The sequence below is a fragment of the Schistocerca cancellata genome, chromosome 5 (assembly GCF_023864275.1).
Source record: "Schistocerca cancellata isolate TAMUIC-IGC-003103 chromosome 5, iqSchCanc2.1, whole genome shotgun sequence".
NCBI classification, from domain to species: domain Eukaryota; kingdom Metazoa; phylum Arthropoda; class Insecta; order Orthoptera; family Acrididae; genus Schistocerca; species Schistocerca cancellata.
In genome coordinates this window covers 585,662,059-585,678,696 of record NC_064630.1, presented here as the reverse complement: position 1 = coordinate 585,678,696, position 16,638 = coordinate 585,662,059, and the positions used below count along the sequence as shown (strand labels likewise).

The 16,638-nt window shown below is 43.2% G+C and overlaps 1 protein-coding gene across 1 annotated transcript in view; it reads right to left on the bottom strand.

Annotated features, from left to right (window-relative positions):
* Positions 1-16,638, bottom strand: part of LOC126187844 (protein maelstrom homolog) — a 109,886-nt gene that overhangs the window by 73,098 nt on the left and 20,150 nt on the right. Inside the window, exons 4-6 of the mRNA XM_049929155.1 lie at positions 16,175-16,321; positions 15,965-16,098; positions 14,308-14,410 (exon numbers count right to left, since the gene is read on the bottom strand). Of these exons, the coding sequence (XP_049785112.1) occupies positions 14,308-14,410; positions 15,965-16,098; positions 16,175-16,321 (384 nt within the window). The remainder of the gene's footprint in view (positions 1-14,307; positions 14,411-15,964; positions 16,099-16,174; positions 16,322-16,638) is intronic.

Sequence of the window (16,638 nt, the reverse complement as noted above, 5' to 3'; positions counted from 1 at the left end):
CAAGTAGCGTTCCTGCTAAGGTCATGTGCTAGCGTTGTAACCAGCTGCAGCAGCAAGTCGTATACTCCTAGCTCACTCATTTGTTACATAGTTTAATTCTTAATTTCTTTGCGTGTTTTTGGTACTTGCATTGTTCAATTCATAAATTTCGGGCGTATTATAGTATTTGAGAGTTGTAGCATCGCGTTTTAGTACCTGAATAGTGTAAAATCGCGTAGTCTACTTCCGCCGCCGAGCAGTGCGTCAGCAGTGCACAAGTGGCAGCATTACTGCATTTACTAGGCAATCTCGTATTTTAATAACCGTTTAAATTTTGTGTCGATTTGTTTGCGCTCTCTGTAGATTAGTTCAGACGATCATTGCACAACAGTTTTTAGCATGGATAGGGACTACAACTGCTGTGTTCGGATGCAAGCTGAGTTGGCATCCCTTCGCTCCCAGCTTCAGGCAGTGTTGGCTTCAGTCACACAGCTTGAGGCTGTTGCCAATGGGCATCACTGTGAGGGTCTGGATGGGGGTTTGTCGGGGACGGCCAGCTCGTCCCACGCATCCCCCGATCGGGCTACAACTGTGGTTGCCCGGGATACTGCCCGCATTGAGGCTGATCCCTCACCTGTGGTAGAGTGGGAGGTCGTCTCAAGGTGTGGCAGGGGGCGAAAGACATTCCGGAGGGCTGAACGGAAGGCCTCTCCAATTTGTCTGACGAACCGGTTTCAGGCTCTGTCTCAGGCTGATACTGATCTTCGGCCTGACATGGCTGCTTGTCCTGTTCCAGAGGTTGCCCCTCAGTCTGCAAGATCCGGGCGGTTGCAGAGGGTGGGCTTACTGGTAGTTGGGAGCTCCAACGTCAGGCGCGTAATGGGGCCCCTTAGGGATATGGCAGCAAGGGAGGGGAAGAAGACCAAAGTGCACTCCGTGTGCATACCGGGGGGAGTCATTCCAGATGTGGAAAGGGTCCTTCCGGATGCCATGAAGGGTACAGGGTGCACCCATCTGCAGGTGGTCGCTCATGTCGGCACCAATGATGTGTGTCGCTATGGATTGGAGGAAATCCTCTCTGGCTTCCGGCGGCTATCTGATTTGGTGAAGACTGCCAGTCTCGCTAGCAGGATGAAAGCAGAGCTCATCATCTACAGCATCGTCGACAGGACTGACTGCGGACCTTTGGTACAGAGCCGAGTGGGGGGTCTGAATCAGAGGCTGAGACGGTTCTGCGACCGTGTGGGCTGCAGATTCCTCGACTTGCGCCATAGGGTGGTGGGGTTTCGGGTTCCGCTGGATAGGTCAGGAGTCCACTACACGCAACAAGCGGCTACACGGGTAGCATGGGTTGTGTGGCGTGGGCTGGGCGGTTTTTTAGGTTAGATGGCCTCGGGCAAGTAAAGAAAGGGCAACAGCCTCAACGGGTGCGGGGCAAAGTCAGAACATGCGGGGACCAAGCAGCAATCGGTATTGTAATTGTAAACTGTCGAAGCTGCGTTGGTAAAGTACCGGAACTTCAAGCGCTGATAGAAAGCACTGAAGCTGAAATCGTTATAGGTACAGAAAGCTGGCTGAAGCCAGAGATAAATTCTGCCGAAATTTTTACAAAGGTACAGACGGTGTTTAGAAAGGATAGATTGCATGCAACCGGTGGTGGAGTGTTCGTCGCTGTTAGTAGTAGTTTATCCTGTAGTGAAGTAGAAGTGGACAGTTTCTGTGAATTATTATAGGTGGAGGCTACACTCAACAACCGAGCTAGGTTAATAATTGGCTCCTTTTACCGACCCCCCGACTCAGCAGCATTAGTGGCAGAACAACTGAGAGAAAATTTGGAATACATTTCACATAAATTTTCTCAGCATGTTATAGTCTTAGGTGGAGATTTCAATTTACCAGATACAGACTGGGACACTCAGATGTTTAGGACGGGTGGTAGGGACAGAGCATCGAGTGACATTATACTGAGTGCACTATCCGAAAATTACCTCGAGCAATTAAACAGAGAACCTACTCGTGGAGATAACATCTTGGACCTACTGGTAACAAACAGACGCGAACTTTTCGACTCTGTAAGCGCAGCACAGGGAATCAGTGATCATAAGGCCGTTGCAGCATCCCTGAATATGGAAGTTAATAGGAATATAAAAAAAGGGAGGAAGGTTTATCTGTTTAGCAAGAGTAATAGAAGGCAGATTTCAGACTACCTAACAGATCAAAACGAAAATTTCTGTTCTGACACTGACAATGTTGAATGTTTATGGAAAAAGTTCAAGGCAATCGTAAAATGCGTTTTAGACATGTACGTGCCGAGTAAAACTGTGAGGGACGGGAAAAACCCACCTTGGTACAACAACAAAGTTAGGAAAATACTGCGAAAGCAAAGAGAGCTTCACTGCAATTTCAAACGCAGCCTACGTTAAATCAGTAAGTGGCTAGAAACAGCATATCCAGACACTCCGGGATGATGATGGCATTGAAACAGAGGATGACAAGCGTGAAGTTGAAATACTAAACACCTTTTTCCAAAGCTGTTTCACAGAGGAAGACCGCACTGCAGTTCCTTCTCTAAATCCTCGCACAAATGAAAAAATGGCTGACATCGAAATAAGTGTCCAAGGAATAGAAAAGCAACTGGAATCACTCAACAGAGGAAAGTCCACTGGACCTGACGGGATACCAATTCGATTCTACACAGAGTACGCGAAAGAACTTGCCCCCCTTCTAACAGCCGTGTACCGCAAGTCTCTAGAGGAACGGAAGGTTCCAAATGATTGGAAAAGAGCACAGGTAGTCCCAGTCTTCAAGAAGGGTCGTCGAGCAGATGCGCAAAACTATAGACCTATATCTCTGACGTCGATCTGTTGTAGAATTTTAGAACATGTTTTTTGCTCGAATATCATGTCGTTTTTGGAAACTCAGAATCTACTATGTAGGAATCAACATGGATTCCGGAAACAGCGATTGTGTGAGACCCAACTCGCTTTATTTGTTCATGAGACCCAGAAAATATTAGATACAGGCTCCCAGGTAGATGCTATTTTTCTTGACTTCCGGAAGGCGTTCGATACAGTTCCGCACTGTCGCCTGATAAACAAAGTAAGAGCCTACGGAATATCAGACCAGCTGTGTGGCTGGATTGAAGAGTTTTTAGCAAACAAAACACAGCATGTTGTTATCAACGGAGAGACGTGTACAGACGTTAAAGTAACCTCTGGTGTGCCACAGGGGAGTGTTATGGGACCATTGCTTTTCACAATATATATAAATGACCTAGTAGATAGTGTCGGAAGTTCCATGCTGCTTTTCGCGGATGATGCTGTAGTATACAGAGAAGTTGCAGCATTAGAAAATCGTAGCGAAATGCAGGAAGATCTGCAGCGGATAGGCACTTGGTGCAGGGAGTGGCAACTGACCCTTAACATAGACAAATGTAATGTATTGCGAATACATAGAAAGAAGGATCCTTTATTGTATGATTATATGATAGCGGAACAAACACTGGTAGCAGTTACTTCTGTAAAATATCTGGGAGTATGCGTGCGGAACGATTTGAAGTGGAATGATCATATAAAATTAATTGTTGGTAAGGCGGGTACCAGGTTGAGATTCATTGGGAGAGTCCTTAGAAAATGTAGTCCATCAACAAAGGAGGTGGCTTACAAAACACTCGTTCGACCTATACTTGAGTATTGCTCATCAGTGTGGGATCCGTACCAGATCGGGTTGACGGAGGAGATAGAGAAGATTCAAAGAAGAGCGGCGCGTTTCGTCACAAGGTTATTTGGTAACCGTGATAGCGTTACGGAGATGTTTAACAAACTCAAGTGGCAGACTCTGCAAAGAGGCGCTCTGCATCGCGGTGTAGCTTGCTCGCCAGGTTTCGAGAGGGTGCGTTTCTGGATGAGGTATCGAATATATTGCTTCCCCCTACTTATACCTCCCGAGGAGATCACGAATGTAAAATTAGAGAGATTAGAGCGTGCACAGAGGCCTTCAGACAGTCGTTCTTCCCGCGAACGATACGCGACTGGAACAGGAAAGGGAGGTAATGACAGTGGCACGTAAAGTGCCCTCCGCCACACACCGTTGGGTGGCTTGCGGAGTATAAATGTAGATGTAGATGTAGATGTAGACATTTCCCACGTGAGTGCAAGGTCAAGGGGGGGAGCAATGTCGAACATCTGACGCCAGCTGGCAAGCAGGCGAAGTCGCAGTGGTCCCATTCCTAGGGCCTGCAACATAATCTGGGCGGTGTCAAACGCTAGATTACTGTTCGCTTGCGCAAGTTTGAACAATGAGCCGGTGTGTGCTCCGATTGATTCTGGCAGTAATATCTCTCTTCTCGACTATCGGTGGTATCAAAGATATAAGTTCATTTGTAAGTTCCCAGTGCTGCGGAGTGTTTCGGTAATCTGTAGGGGTGTGAATGGCTAGCGTTTAGATGTGGTTGGCGAAATGAAGGTGAGGTGCAGAGTTGGCGATTTTTCTTGGCCTGTCAAGGTATGTGTAATGAGGAATTTGGGAATGGATATCCTATTGAGGTGTAACTTTATAGAGCTTACTGGGCTGGTATTGGATTACGTGGGAGGCGTGTTCTATTTTCAATTTTCTCCAGTTACCAAGTTTCAGTTTTGTAACCATTATATACAAGGGATTTTCAGGTGTGTAGTGCTAGTAGTAATGTCTCTGGTTGTAACTTGAGTCACCTTACCGAGCAGCAAGCCTCGCAGTTGTTGCAAGTCTTGGAGAAGTTTCCTCATGTGTTAATGGACAAGCTAGGGGGTCACCAATAAAATTCAGTACTGTATCCATGTCACCGATCATCAACCGGTGAGGCAAGCACCGTATAGGTTGTCGCCTCCTAAGAGGAAGGTGTTGAGGCAGATAGTTGACGACATGCTTGAAAAGGGGGTTATTCAGCCGTCTACTTCGCCTTATGCTTCCCCAATATTCTTGGTTCCTACAAGTAATGTACGTGACTACAGGCCGGTGGTTGACTATCGATCCTTAAATAAAAAGGTGGTCTTGGAATCGGTTCCACTTCCTGATTTGCACAACTTCTTTACATGGTTTTCAGGAGCGTGTTACTTCACTGTATTGGATCTCAATCAAGCCTACCACCAGATTCCAGTGGCCGAGGAGTCTAAGCGCCTTACTGCATTCACGAGAGATTGGAATCTATACGAATTTAACCACGTGCCCTTTGGTTTAGCGACCGGAGCTGCGGTTCTCTCTAGGCTTCTCAACTTTGGGGGACAAAGTTTCAGTTTGTTTTTAATTACTTGGATGAGTTGGTCATCTATAGTAAGACCTTCGAAGAGCATTTAGGACATATTGATAAAGTGCTAGCTCGTTTGGAACAGGCAGGGTTAACTGTTAAACCTTCTAAGGTCGAGTTTGCCCGTCAGGAAATCTCCTTTCTGGGCCATGTGGTGTCCTGCAGTAGCATCAAGGTTGATCACTTGAGGACCCATGCCATCCGTGAGTTTTGACCACCTAAGAGTAAAAAGGGGGTGGCTAGGTTCGTGGGTATGGTAAATTTATTTAGGAAATTCATTCCCCGTTTTGCGGAACTGGCGGCTCCGTTGAACTTTCTGAGAAAGAAAGGAGTGCCCTTTAACTGGACTGAAAGCCTGCAAGGCGCCTTCGATGCTCTTAAAACTGCATTGAGTAATGCCCCAATTCTGGCCGTTCCAAATTCTGGTTTGCCCTTCATTCTTCAAAGGGATGCTTCGGGCTCCAGTATTGCGACCGTGTTAATTCAGGAACAGGACGGAGAGCGCCGACCAATCGGTTATGCCTCATGTTCCCTTACTGCCACTGAGATGAAGTATTCCACCAATGAGTTGAAGGCGTTAGCGGTGTCTTCGCCACCTAGCGATTCAAGTTCTATCTTGAGCATCGCGAGTTTCTTTTAGAGTCCGATAATCAGGCTCTCACTTGGGTTTTGGCACGACCGCGGAAAACAGGTCGGATTGCCCGTTGGGCTGTGCATTTGTCGGCCTTTAAGTTCGTAGTTCGGCATGTCAAGGAGACCGAAAATGTGCTAGCCGACACCCTGAGCTGCATGTTTGAGGAATCCGATGAAGAGGCTAGCGAGAATCAACTATGTTTCCAACCAGGCACACAAGAAGAAGCTCTGGTAGCTGCTGTATTACGGGAAGTGCCAGAGTTGTTTAAGAACCTGAAGAGGAGCAGCATCAGCACACGGAGTTGGCCAGGATCAGGGAGCGGCTGGAAGCAGGAGATACTATCTCGGGTTCCGAGCTTAGGAGAGGAATTTGTGTGTTTTTGTACTCGCTATGATCAGAGGTTTAAGATTTGCTTGCTCAAATCCTTGATCACGGCCGTCTTCAGGTATTATCACTGTTCGGTTCTTGGAGGACATCTGGGGGGTCTTTAAAACTATTAGTAAGATTAGAAAATCCTTGACGTGGTCAACCCTACATCGGGATGTTAGGAAAATGGTGAGAGCCTGCAGGGAAAGCAGTATGGCTAAACCCAGTTCTAACGCGCATCGGGGGTTGCTTCAGTCTTCACATGCTGAGCGTCCTATCGAGCGCCTCTTTATTGATTATGTGGGCCAACTGCCCCGTACCCAGGCTGGGTGGCAGATGTTTCCGAGCACCGGAGTCACAGCCAAGAATACTATTGCTCATCTCGACAGGATCTTCTCCTTGTTTGGTCCGCCCAAGGTTTTGGTTAGTGATAATGCACCTGGCTTTGTTTGAAAAGAGTTTTGAAGGTTTTGTTTTCATCAAGCCATTACTCATGTCACGACGACACCCTATTATCTGCAGCCTTCGTTCGCTGAGCGTTTTAACCAAAAACTTAAATCAGCCTTGATAATTTATCACGAGAAGAGAGGGAAAAATGGGATAGATCCCTCCTGTGGCTCAATTTGGCCTTCAATACTGCCCGCCATGAGTCGCATCAAACCACCCCGTCCGCTTTACTGTTGGCCTATTCTGTAAATTCTCCGCTTGTTAACTTGTGGTCAATCTCGGACCTGTTGCCAGAGGAGATATCAACGTAAATTATCCACGAGAATTGGCAGGGAGCACGAGCCATATAGATCTCGTCCACAAGAGGGAGGCAGCACGACACAACAAGGGGCGTCGTCCTACTAACATCAGAGGGGGCGACCTGGTTTTTGTTAGGCGTGTCCCAGCACGGGGTAAAGGACATAAAAGTGTCCTCTAAATCTGAGCCTCGCTTTGAGGGCCCCTATCAGGTTCTTCAGGTCCTCACCCCGGTGACCTACTGTGTACAGCATCAACAATCTGACCAGGAAAAAAGAGTGCACATATCACAAATCAAGCTTACCAATGTTGGGTAGTTGCTAAGTTCCTGCTTGTGTAACCTCATCCCGGGGGTTTTACATAAAGGGGGCGGGGGGGGGGGGGGGGAGGCTGAGCCAGATCAGATCACTGGTCGATCATCAGCGATTGGCTTGTTATCTTTGGCGCGTCCCCGGGCATGAGCAGCCATGCGTTTTCGGCTGAGGCGCGCGGGACGGCGAGAGGCAGTCGGATTGGGGCAGTCGGTGAGACTGGCAGACTTGGGTGTAAGCAAATGTGTGATGTCTGTTACGCTGGGGCTGCTTGCTAACCGTGAAACTCCTGTGGCGGTTACTGGTTGCCTGGAAGGCATTTCATATAAACAGTGCCAAGTCTCACAGTGAGAGGGGAGTCCGAAGTTGGTGTTGGCCTAGATCTTTGTACAAATTGAGGTGCCTGTGTGAGAAGCACGGCATGGGACTGTTGGTTGCATCGTCTGGGCAGCCACCGCAAGCGGATGTTCGGCCAGAATGTCTACAGTTTGTGGTGAGCATCGTGTGAACAAGTTCTCGTAGGATGTGCTCCCAGCCTGACTCTTAGCCTGTGTTACATGTGGGTGCTGACCCCTTGTCTGTTACTGCTTCCGGGTGTCCTGTAAGATTTCACAGTAAAACTGTGTTTCTAGCTAAGCCTCCGCCTAGAAAGAGGAAAGATTTGCAATTCATTAATGCTGTAAATTAAACATATAAAAAAAATTTAAGCACCTGTTTCTTTGGGACACTGCAGTTCAAACAGGAGTGTTTGTTAATCGTCAAACGAAGTGTATTTAATGTCTTGCTGTTTTCTGGGGTGCAGCTGTGTTATTGAACTCATTTTGAAGTGTTCTGTCGGGTGAATGACTGATCCCCACTTCAGTATATTCTTTTGAGTAGTATTGTAAATTTTTTTTGGATATTTGTCAAAGGCGTGTATTGATCCAATTTTGTTTTTTTCTTTCTTTTGAATTACGGTGAACTATTTAGTTTACCTGGTTACTGGCTTAACTCACACTTCACACACATAATCAGCTGATATTGAATTTTTTTTTTTAAATTCCTGTTTAATGTCAGACAGATTCAAATGTAACTTCATTTATGTTATTTGAAATAAGTGTGTTGGGTTGACCTTAATGAATTATGAGTAATCGAAGTAATGGACCCAGTCCTTCATTAGAGCTTAACAGTGGCATGTGGTTCAGGTTGTGAGCCCCGTGCTCAGACCACAACTCTGTTTTTTTTTTTTTTTTTACCCATGGTACTGGACCACTTGGTATGGACTGACCCGCTGACACAAAGTATCTGCCTAAAGAGTTAACATTATACCTGTTCTAAGCTTATGCCATTAACTGATTCTCTACATTTTGTAACACAGGGAGAAATAAATAAAAAGGAATGGTTCACTATTTTTATCATCACTTGCTTTTTCTGATTATTGCATAAGCAAGTCATCTGTGGCACTACAACACAACAACAACAAACAACATCCAGTACTGCTTTGAAGTTGCATAAAGTCCTCTCTCTCTACAGCCTTAATTTGGATAACTTCTGAAGTAATTGGGAAGTCTTCAATAAGTTTCTCTTTCATGTAGCAAACTACTTGCTGATAAAATTTGTGGAAACTTTTCCACTTCAGTCTGCTGAATGTTTGGCATGTACAACTAACTGACTTTAACAATTCTGCAACACCGAATTTTCTTCTTGCCGCACAGTTGTTTGTGGCCTCTGCTTCACGAATCACCATTAACTTAAAATTATGAACTGAGAACTCTTACATCCACGTTTCTCAACAGTTACAACTGTACTTGCATGCCTTAGCAATTGCTACAATTTACAGTTGTTACAGCAAACTGAATGATACCAATATGTTTTTCTTTGGACACACTGCAACGGATCTGGCAGAACTCTTGCTACTTTGGCAGTAGAGGAACTTTAAAAATAAACAATACCATTGAGCAGCAGTAGGTTTAATGCCATTGTAGAGTTTGTGTTTCATTTGTTGTGTTGCGCTGAAGTGTTCTGAGCAAATGTATGTTATCTCTTGTACAAATGTGTACTGTTGACAAGTATTTGTCACATATTAAAGTCAATTCCAATTACAAATGGATCCAGGATAACAAGTTTAAACATGATAGATTTTCATAAAAAGCCAAGGTAACCTTTTTCGGTTTCTCACCACTCCCCTCCCCAGATCCGTCCTGATGTTCAGCCAAGCTCGAGTCACTGTTTCCATCCAAACATTCTCAATTCTGCAAATGACATTAACTGGCAAAGACTCAACTGTAAATATAAGACACCCCATATATTAATATACACTGAAGCACCAAAGAAACTGGTATAGGCACACGTATTCAAATACAGAGATTTGTAAACAGGCAGAATATGGTGTTGCAATCAGCAACGGGTATATAAGACAAGAAGAGTGTATCACAGTTGTTAGATTGGTTACTGATGCTAAAATCGCAGGTTATGTTATTGATGCTAAAATCACAGGTTGTTATCAAGATTTAAGTGAGTTTGAACATGGTGTTATAGTCAGCACACAAGCAATGGAACACAGCAACTCCAAGGTAGTGTTTAGTGTGGATTTCCGTGTACGACCATTTCACGAATGTACTATGAATATCAAGAAAATGGTAAAATATCACATACCCAACATTGTTGTGGCCGGAAAAAGATCCTGCAGATCTTTGCTGCTGATTTCAGTGCTGGGCCATCAACAAGTGTCAGCATACGAACCACCATTGATATGGGATTTCGGGAGGCAAAGGCCCACTCGTGTACCCTTGATGGCCACATGCCAGAAAGATTTACGTCTCACTTGGGCCCGTCAGCGCCAACACTGAACTGTTTACAACTGGAGACATGTTTGGTCGGACAAGTCTTGTTTCAAATTTTATCACGCGGATGGATGTGTATAGGTATGGAGATAACCTCATAAATCCATGGACTCTGCATGTCAGAAGGGGACTGCTCAAGCAGGCGGAGGCTCTGTAATGGTGTCGGGGATGGGCAGCTGGAGTGATATGGGACCCCCGATATGTCTAGATATGAATGACAGGTGACACGTATGTAAGCACCCTGTGTGATCACCTGCATCCATTCATTGTCATTGTGTATTTCAACAAACTAATAACAGGAGAAGCTAAGTGCACTGCTTATGACAGGGGTGGTGGCGGGGGGACACAAAACTTAGACAGGTCACAAAATTAAGGAAGTACAAAACTAAAATGGAGTGAAGAAAAATAGTTACTGTGAAGAAATATTGACACGAAAGAAAATAATGTAGATTAAGCCAGGTGCATGGCAGGGACCACGGACATATGGTAATGCCAGTTCCACACAAGTAATAGTGAGAGATTTGTGTATGGGGGAAGAATCCAGATGCAAATGTGGTGAAATAGGCATGAGGTCACACTGTTACGTTGCAGAGCATGCTCTGCTACACAATATTGTGTGCTACCAGCATACAGCCTCTGCCTATGCCCATTCATCTTAACTTATAACTTGGTGATGGTCACGCCAATGTAAAAGACAGTGTTTACTTAACAGCTGGTACACTACATGTCATTTCACAGATGAGTCTCTCTTTAATAGTATATGTTTTGCCAGTTACAGGGCTGGTATAGGCGGCGATAGGAGGGTGTATATGGCAAGTCTTACATCAGGGACAGTCACAGCAGTAGGAGCCATAGGGAAGGGAAATGGGTGCAAAAAGAGCATAGTGTCCCAACAAGGATATTGAGGAGGCTGGGAGCGTGATGAAGGCTACTCTAGGTGTGGTGGGAAAAATGCTGGACAGAATGGACCTCATTTCAGGGCATGATTTCAGGAAGAAATAGCCTTGTCAAAGTAGTTGATTAATAAATTCAAGACCTGGATAATACTGAGTGAAAAAAGGTGTACTCTATTTTACAGTCTTGAAGATGCAACTAAGATGCACCGCAATTTTTAACCAATAAAAAAAAAAAACACTTACCCAGACTAAACAAATTCTTAGTTTATAAAACCAAACTGACCTATAAAACCCCTGAAAATTGTGATCTAAATCATAATCATCATCATCATCATCATCATCATCATCATCTATAAGATGGTCTTCACATGCTTGTGCTGCACTTCTTGAAAGATGTCGTCTCTCCCTCTAGACCACAACTGTTTTAGCCACTGACACACTTGTTTGATTGTAGGCCATTTTAAAGCTCTCTTCGATGTGAATTCATGTTGGGTTTCATCCATCAGCCATTCGATGCATTCCTCTTGCATTAACACTTTAAATCATTTATTTATCAAAACATAAAGAGGTTGTGAAGTAAGTCCTCCCAAAATAACAAGCAACTCTGTATTTCCCTGTCTGTTTCTGTTTCAAAGAATTTTTCAAATTACTACTAAACTGATGTAGCACAAGAAGAGCATTCTTCTTCAATAAAGCACTTTCCCTTCTCTCCCACACACTGTTAATACATTATTTCATAACAGCCTCATCCATCCAACCGTTGCCTTGTATGTGAACAACACCTGGTGGCATTTCAAAAAGTTTTGCCATTTTTTTGCACTTGAAAATGACCACTGGATTAAGTTTAGTACCATCAGCGTAACATGAAAGAACAACAGTGTAGTGCATTTTTTTATGTCCACTTGTTTTTACAGTTACAGTTTTAGCAACTTTCATTGCAACAGTTCTATTACTCAGCATACCAAATGTCAGAGGAGCTACATCCATATTCGCTATTTGGCTTGGTTCCGCACTGGTTTTCTTTCTATGTTGAATAATAAAGCGACGGAACGACAATATTTTCTGTTTGTACTCTTGTGGCATTTTCTAAGGTAATCAGATCTAATTCTAGAAAAGAAACACACACAATGTGATCTAAAGTATCCGGACACCCCCAAAAACATGTTTTTCATAAGAGGTGCATTGTGCTGCTACCTACTGCCAGGTACTCCATATCAGCGACTTCAGTAGTCATTAGACATCATGAGAGAGCAAAATGGGGCACTCTGCGGACTCACTAACTTTGACATGGTCAGGTGATTGGATGTCACTTGTGTAATACGTATGTATGCAAGATTTCCACACTCCTAAGCATCCCTAGGTCCACTGTTTCCGATGTGATAATGAGGTGAAAACATGAAGGGACACGTACAACACAAAAACGTACAGGCCGACCTTGTCTGTTGACTAACAGAGACCGCAGACAGTTGAAGAGGGTCTTAATGTGTAATAGGCAGACATCTATCCACACCATCATACAGGAATTCCACGCTGCATCAAGATCAACCGCAAGTACTATGACAGTTAGGAAGGAGGTAAACAAACTTGGATTTCACGGTCAAGAGGCTGCTCATAAGCCACACATCATGTCAGTAAATGCCAAACACCACCTCAATTTTTAGGAGTGTAAACATTGGATGACTGAACAGTGGAAAAACGTAGTGCGGAGTGACGAATAATGTGGCGATCTGATGGTAGTGTGTGGGTATGACGGATGTCCGGTGAACATCATCTGCCAGTGTGTGTAGTGCCTACAGTAAAATTCGGAGGCAGTGGCATTATTGAGTGGTTACATTTTTCATGGAGGGAGCTTGCACCCATTGTTTTGCGTGGCACCATCACAGCACAGGCCTACATTGAGGTTTTAAGCACCTTTTCGCTTCCCACTGCTGAAGAGCAATTCAGGGATGACGGTTGCATCTTTCAACAGAATTGAGCACCGGTTCACAATGCAGTTGCGGAGTGGTTCCACGACAATAACATCCCTGTAATGGACTGGCCTGCACAGAGTCCTGACCTGAATCCTATATAATACCTTTGGGATGTTTCAGAACACCGACTTCAGGTCAGGTCTCGCCGACCGACATTGATACATCTTCTCAGTGCAGCACTCCTGAAGAATGGGCTGGCATTTTCCAAGAAACCTTCCAGCACCAAATTGAACGTGTGCCTACGAGAGTGGAAGCTGCCATCAAGGCTAAGGATAGGCCAATACCATATTGAATTCGAGCATTACCGATGGAGGGCGCCATGAACTTTTAAGTCATTTTCAGCCAGATGTCTGGATACTTTTGATCACACAGTGTAGTTAAATGAACCTAAAAGCACTAGATATTAAATGACATTCTTGAAGTCTGAATATTAACTGTGCTCTGAGTCTTATGTTATAACTAGTTTGATGAAAGTAGTTCATTCAGGGTATCCTGCAGGTCCTACTTTTATTTTAATTATGTGTTTCTCTGTAGCACCTACTGTAATGAAATTAACTAATTCCTACTTTGCTAAATTTGTGTATTGCATCTGTCTCCAACCATAACATTTTCTTCCAATGGCAATGTAGCACTTATGATATTATCAACAAATGACAGCTCTACCCCCTTCCCTCCCTCCAAAATCAATGTGACTTGTAGAATGTACAGGTACAGTGACTATAGTGATGGGCAACTAAGAAGTCAGCTGCATGACGTGTTCTGCACAGACACTGAGCAAACTTTGCCGAGTCACCAGTGTGCTCTCTCACATTGTCCTACACGTCACACTCCAGCTGTTGCCTACCATGGTAACTAGCAACACAAAGGTATGCGCCACATCAGACCACTGTTTTTGCTTCGGCCTCCATTTAGAAAAAGTATATACCTGCAAAGCTCTCACTGTCATTTCTTAATGTAGTACTAACTGGGTTTGCATCAAGCTACCCATTATGAAACAATACAGTGATGAAGTAAATTCAAGCATACCTAAACTAACACGAAAATGAACTCTAAACGTACCATATGTATCCTGTAACATGAAAGTGAACTCTAAATGTACCATATGCATTCTGGAGTGCAAATTCGAGAAGAAGCAGCAGAATGATCCTACTGGTTGGAGTGTCAAGCAGTACACTGCTGCGCATTGACTCCTGCATTCGTATGTGTGTACCACTGTTATGCAGTAATAAAACAAACTTAAGTAACAAGAATAAAAAACAGCTCTTGCGTCTTCTAAAACAGAAAACACAACATGCGCATCATACCTTCGTATTCACACAGAGCATCTAAAACATCTTTCACTGCTTCGGAAGTGCCATCAGTACCGTAAGTGTAAATTGGTGGAAATTTCCCATCTTCAACATCATCCTGTAACAATAACGAATTACACAGATGTAAATAAATAAATCAACTGATGAGTTAATCTGAGGTGGTCAACTGAATAACAGTTCTATCTGTAAGTTACTTATGGAACAAGCATAGTGACATTTCTGACCAAAAAAAGCTACTCATCATCACAGATTTCTGCAGTGCATAAATTCACCATTACAGTATACATTGCATCAAATGTTCCTTAGGGAGGGGTTATCCGATGTTTATCTTCACCCACGTAGAGGACAGAACAGTACATTACACAGTATGATTTGGTTTGTTGATAAAATTAGGAAAATCATTGCATCAAAATATTGGAACTAGATGGAACATCCTCTACAATTTGTATTAGCCAGTTATAATGAACAGAAGCTACAAACAACCTGTAGGGTGAAACAAAAGTGACCTTGTCTTTTTTAGTACCATGGGTATTTAGTATACTAGATACATGCCACAGTGAAGATGATGATGTAATATTGAAACTGAAAGAACATGCAAAGGACTTCCTAAAAAAGAAATTGATTAGTGAACTACAAGACTGTCATTCATCACAGTTCTGAGTGAGGGAAAAAAAAAAAATTATCAAACTGTTCATCAGAAGCTGTACTGCACAGTGGCAGGAGATAAACATCCAATCCTCTCTTGTTAAAACAGTTTCCAACTTCATATTAATCAACTTATAAACACAAAGATGAGTTTGTGAGGTACCTCAACAAGCATGGCAATGTGTTGTTTGGGTGGAAAGAACAATGCCTATGCTCTCCCCAAAATTGATTCTGAAATAAGAGGTCAAGAGAGAATTAAAAGATATAAATACCACGATTAAGAAATGTATGGAACATGAAGTTTTATGTACGTGATTTTCAATGCAGGTCTTTCACTATCACACTTCACCGATTCCCTCCCAGCACGAATATGCTGGAGTCACCTCGCTCATGAGCTCTTTTACTTGAAACAAGTTTCACGTTACTGTACTCTTAAGCTGTGACTGATGCCACACAGTAACGGAAGAGAGTGATGTACTTGCTAATTGCCTCTCTCATTATGCTACAGCATATTTTCCTCTCTGGCCAAGATGAACACATCTCGAATACTCCACGCACAGGTGTTGCATCTGGCTAATGTACTGACAGCCTTTCTGGCATCCAATACAGTAAATGCCCAGTGTGCGTAACCATAGTTGCTCCTTGATGTACCCCAGAGATCACTAATTTTTCAAGAAAGCCCTGTTATTCATCTGACAGCAGATACTTCAGTGAAATTCACCAATGAAGCCATTTTCATAAAATAAAGCTGGTCACTAAACTGATAGCTAAAAACTATTTATTACTACTGCATTACGACATTTCATATTTCGTGTCAAACACAAAATGATAAGACAACAGCCTTTATCTCAAATTCTGCTGTACAACTAGTATCATCACACACATAAATGATAAAATTATTCATCCCAAAGTATTTAAACTACAGATATTTACACATGAACTACCCTAAGCATTTATAATAAAATATATAGTAAATACAAGATGAGAAGCTGTGCTATTAAGATACCTTCATAAATTTCACTACATTAAGAAGAATTTTTGAATAGTTTTTCTCTGCAGATGATGGTGGAGGGAGTGGAATCTGGTGAGTTTCATCTGATCTTTTCTTTGCCTCAAAAGCATAGCCCAGTGGAAGCTCACCTATGAGAGAAAATTCACATTTAAATATTTGCAAATTTACTGCTCAGATATCACTCTGATTTAACAAAACACTTGCCTGGATTAATGAGTGTATGGTAGAAATTAAAAGCTCCCAGTGCAAAATTAAATTGACATATTGCGAGTTCACATGGTATGAACTGCTTTTCTTCGACTCTACAGTAATAATTAACGTGCATGAAGTAAAATATCTTTGTCTGAAGACCTGAAAAGTTAAAAAGCTTTGTTACCACTGTGCACAATTATAGTATATTTAATATATAATTTGAGTTCTTCAAATTATTTGCTGCAAACAAAAAGACCTACATCCAGAAACATAACATTTCAATAATAATTGCAAATGAGTTTCTACATGTCTGCTGATCGGAAAATGCATGCACAGAAATGAAAATTCTTGAAGCAGAGGAAAAATACAGAGGGGGAATGATAGGGAAGCAAGGAGGGGATGAGTTCTGTACATTTGTGATGGCAGAGAGCAGGCAAACAAAGTCTGCATTGCCAAACTGTGTTGCTACGAACAAC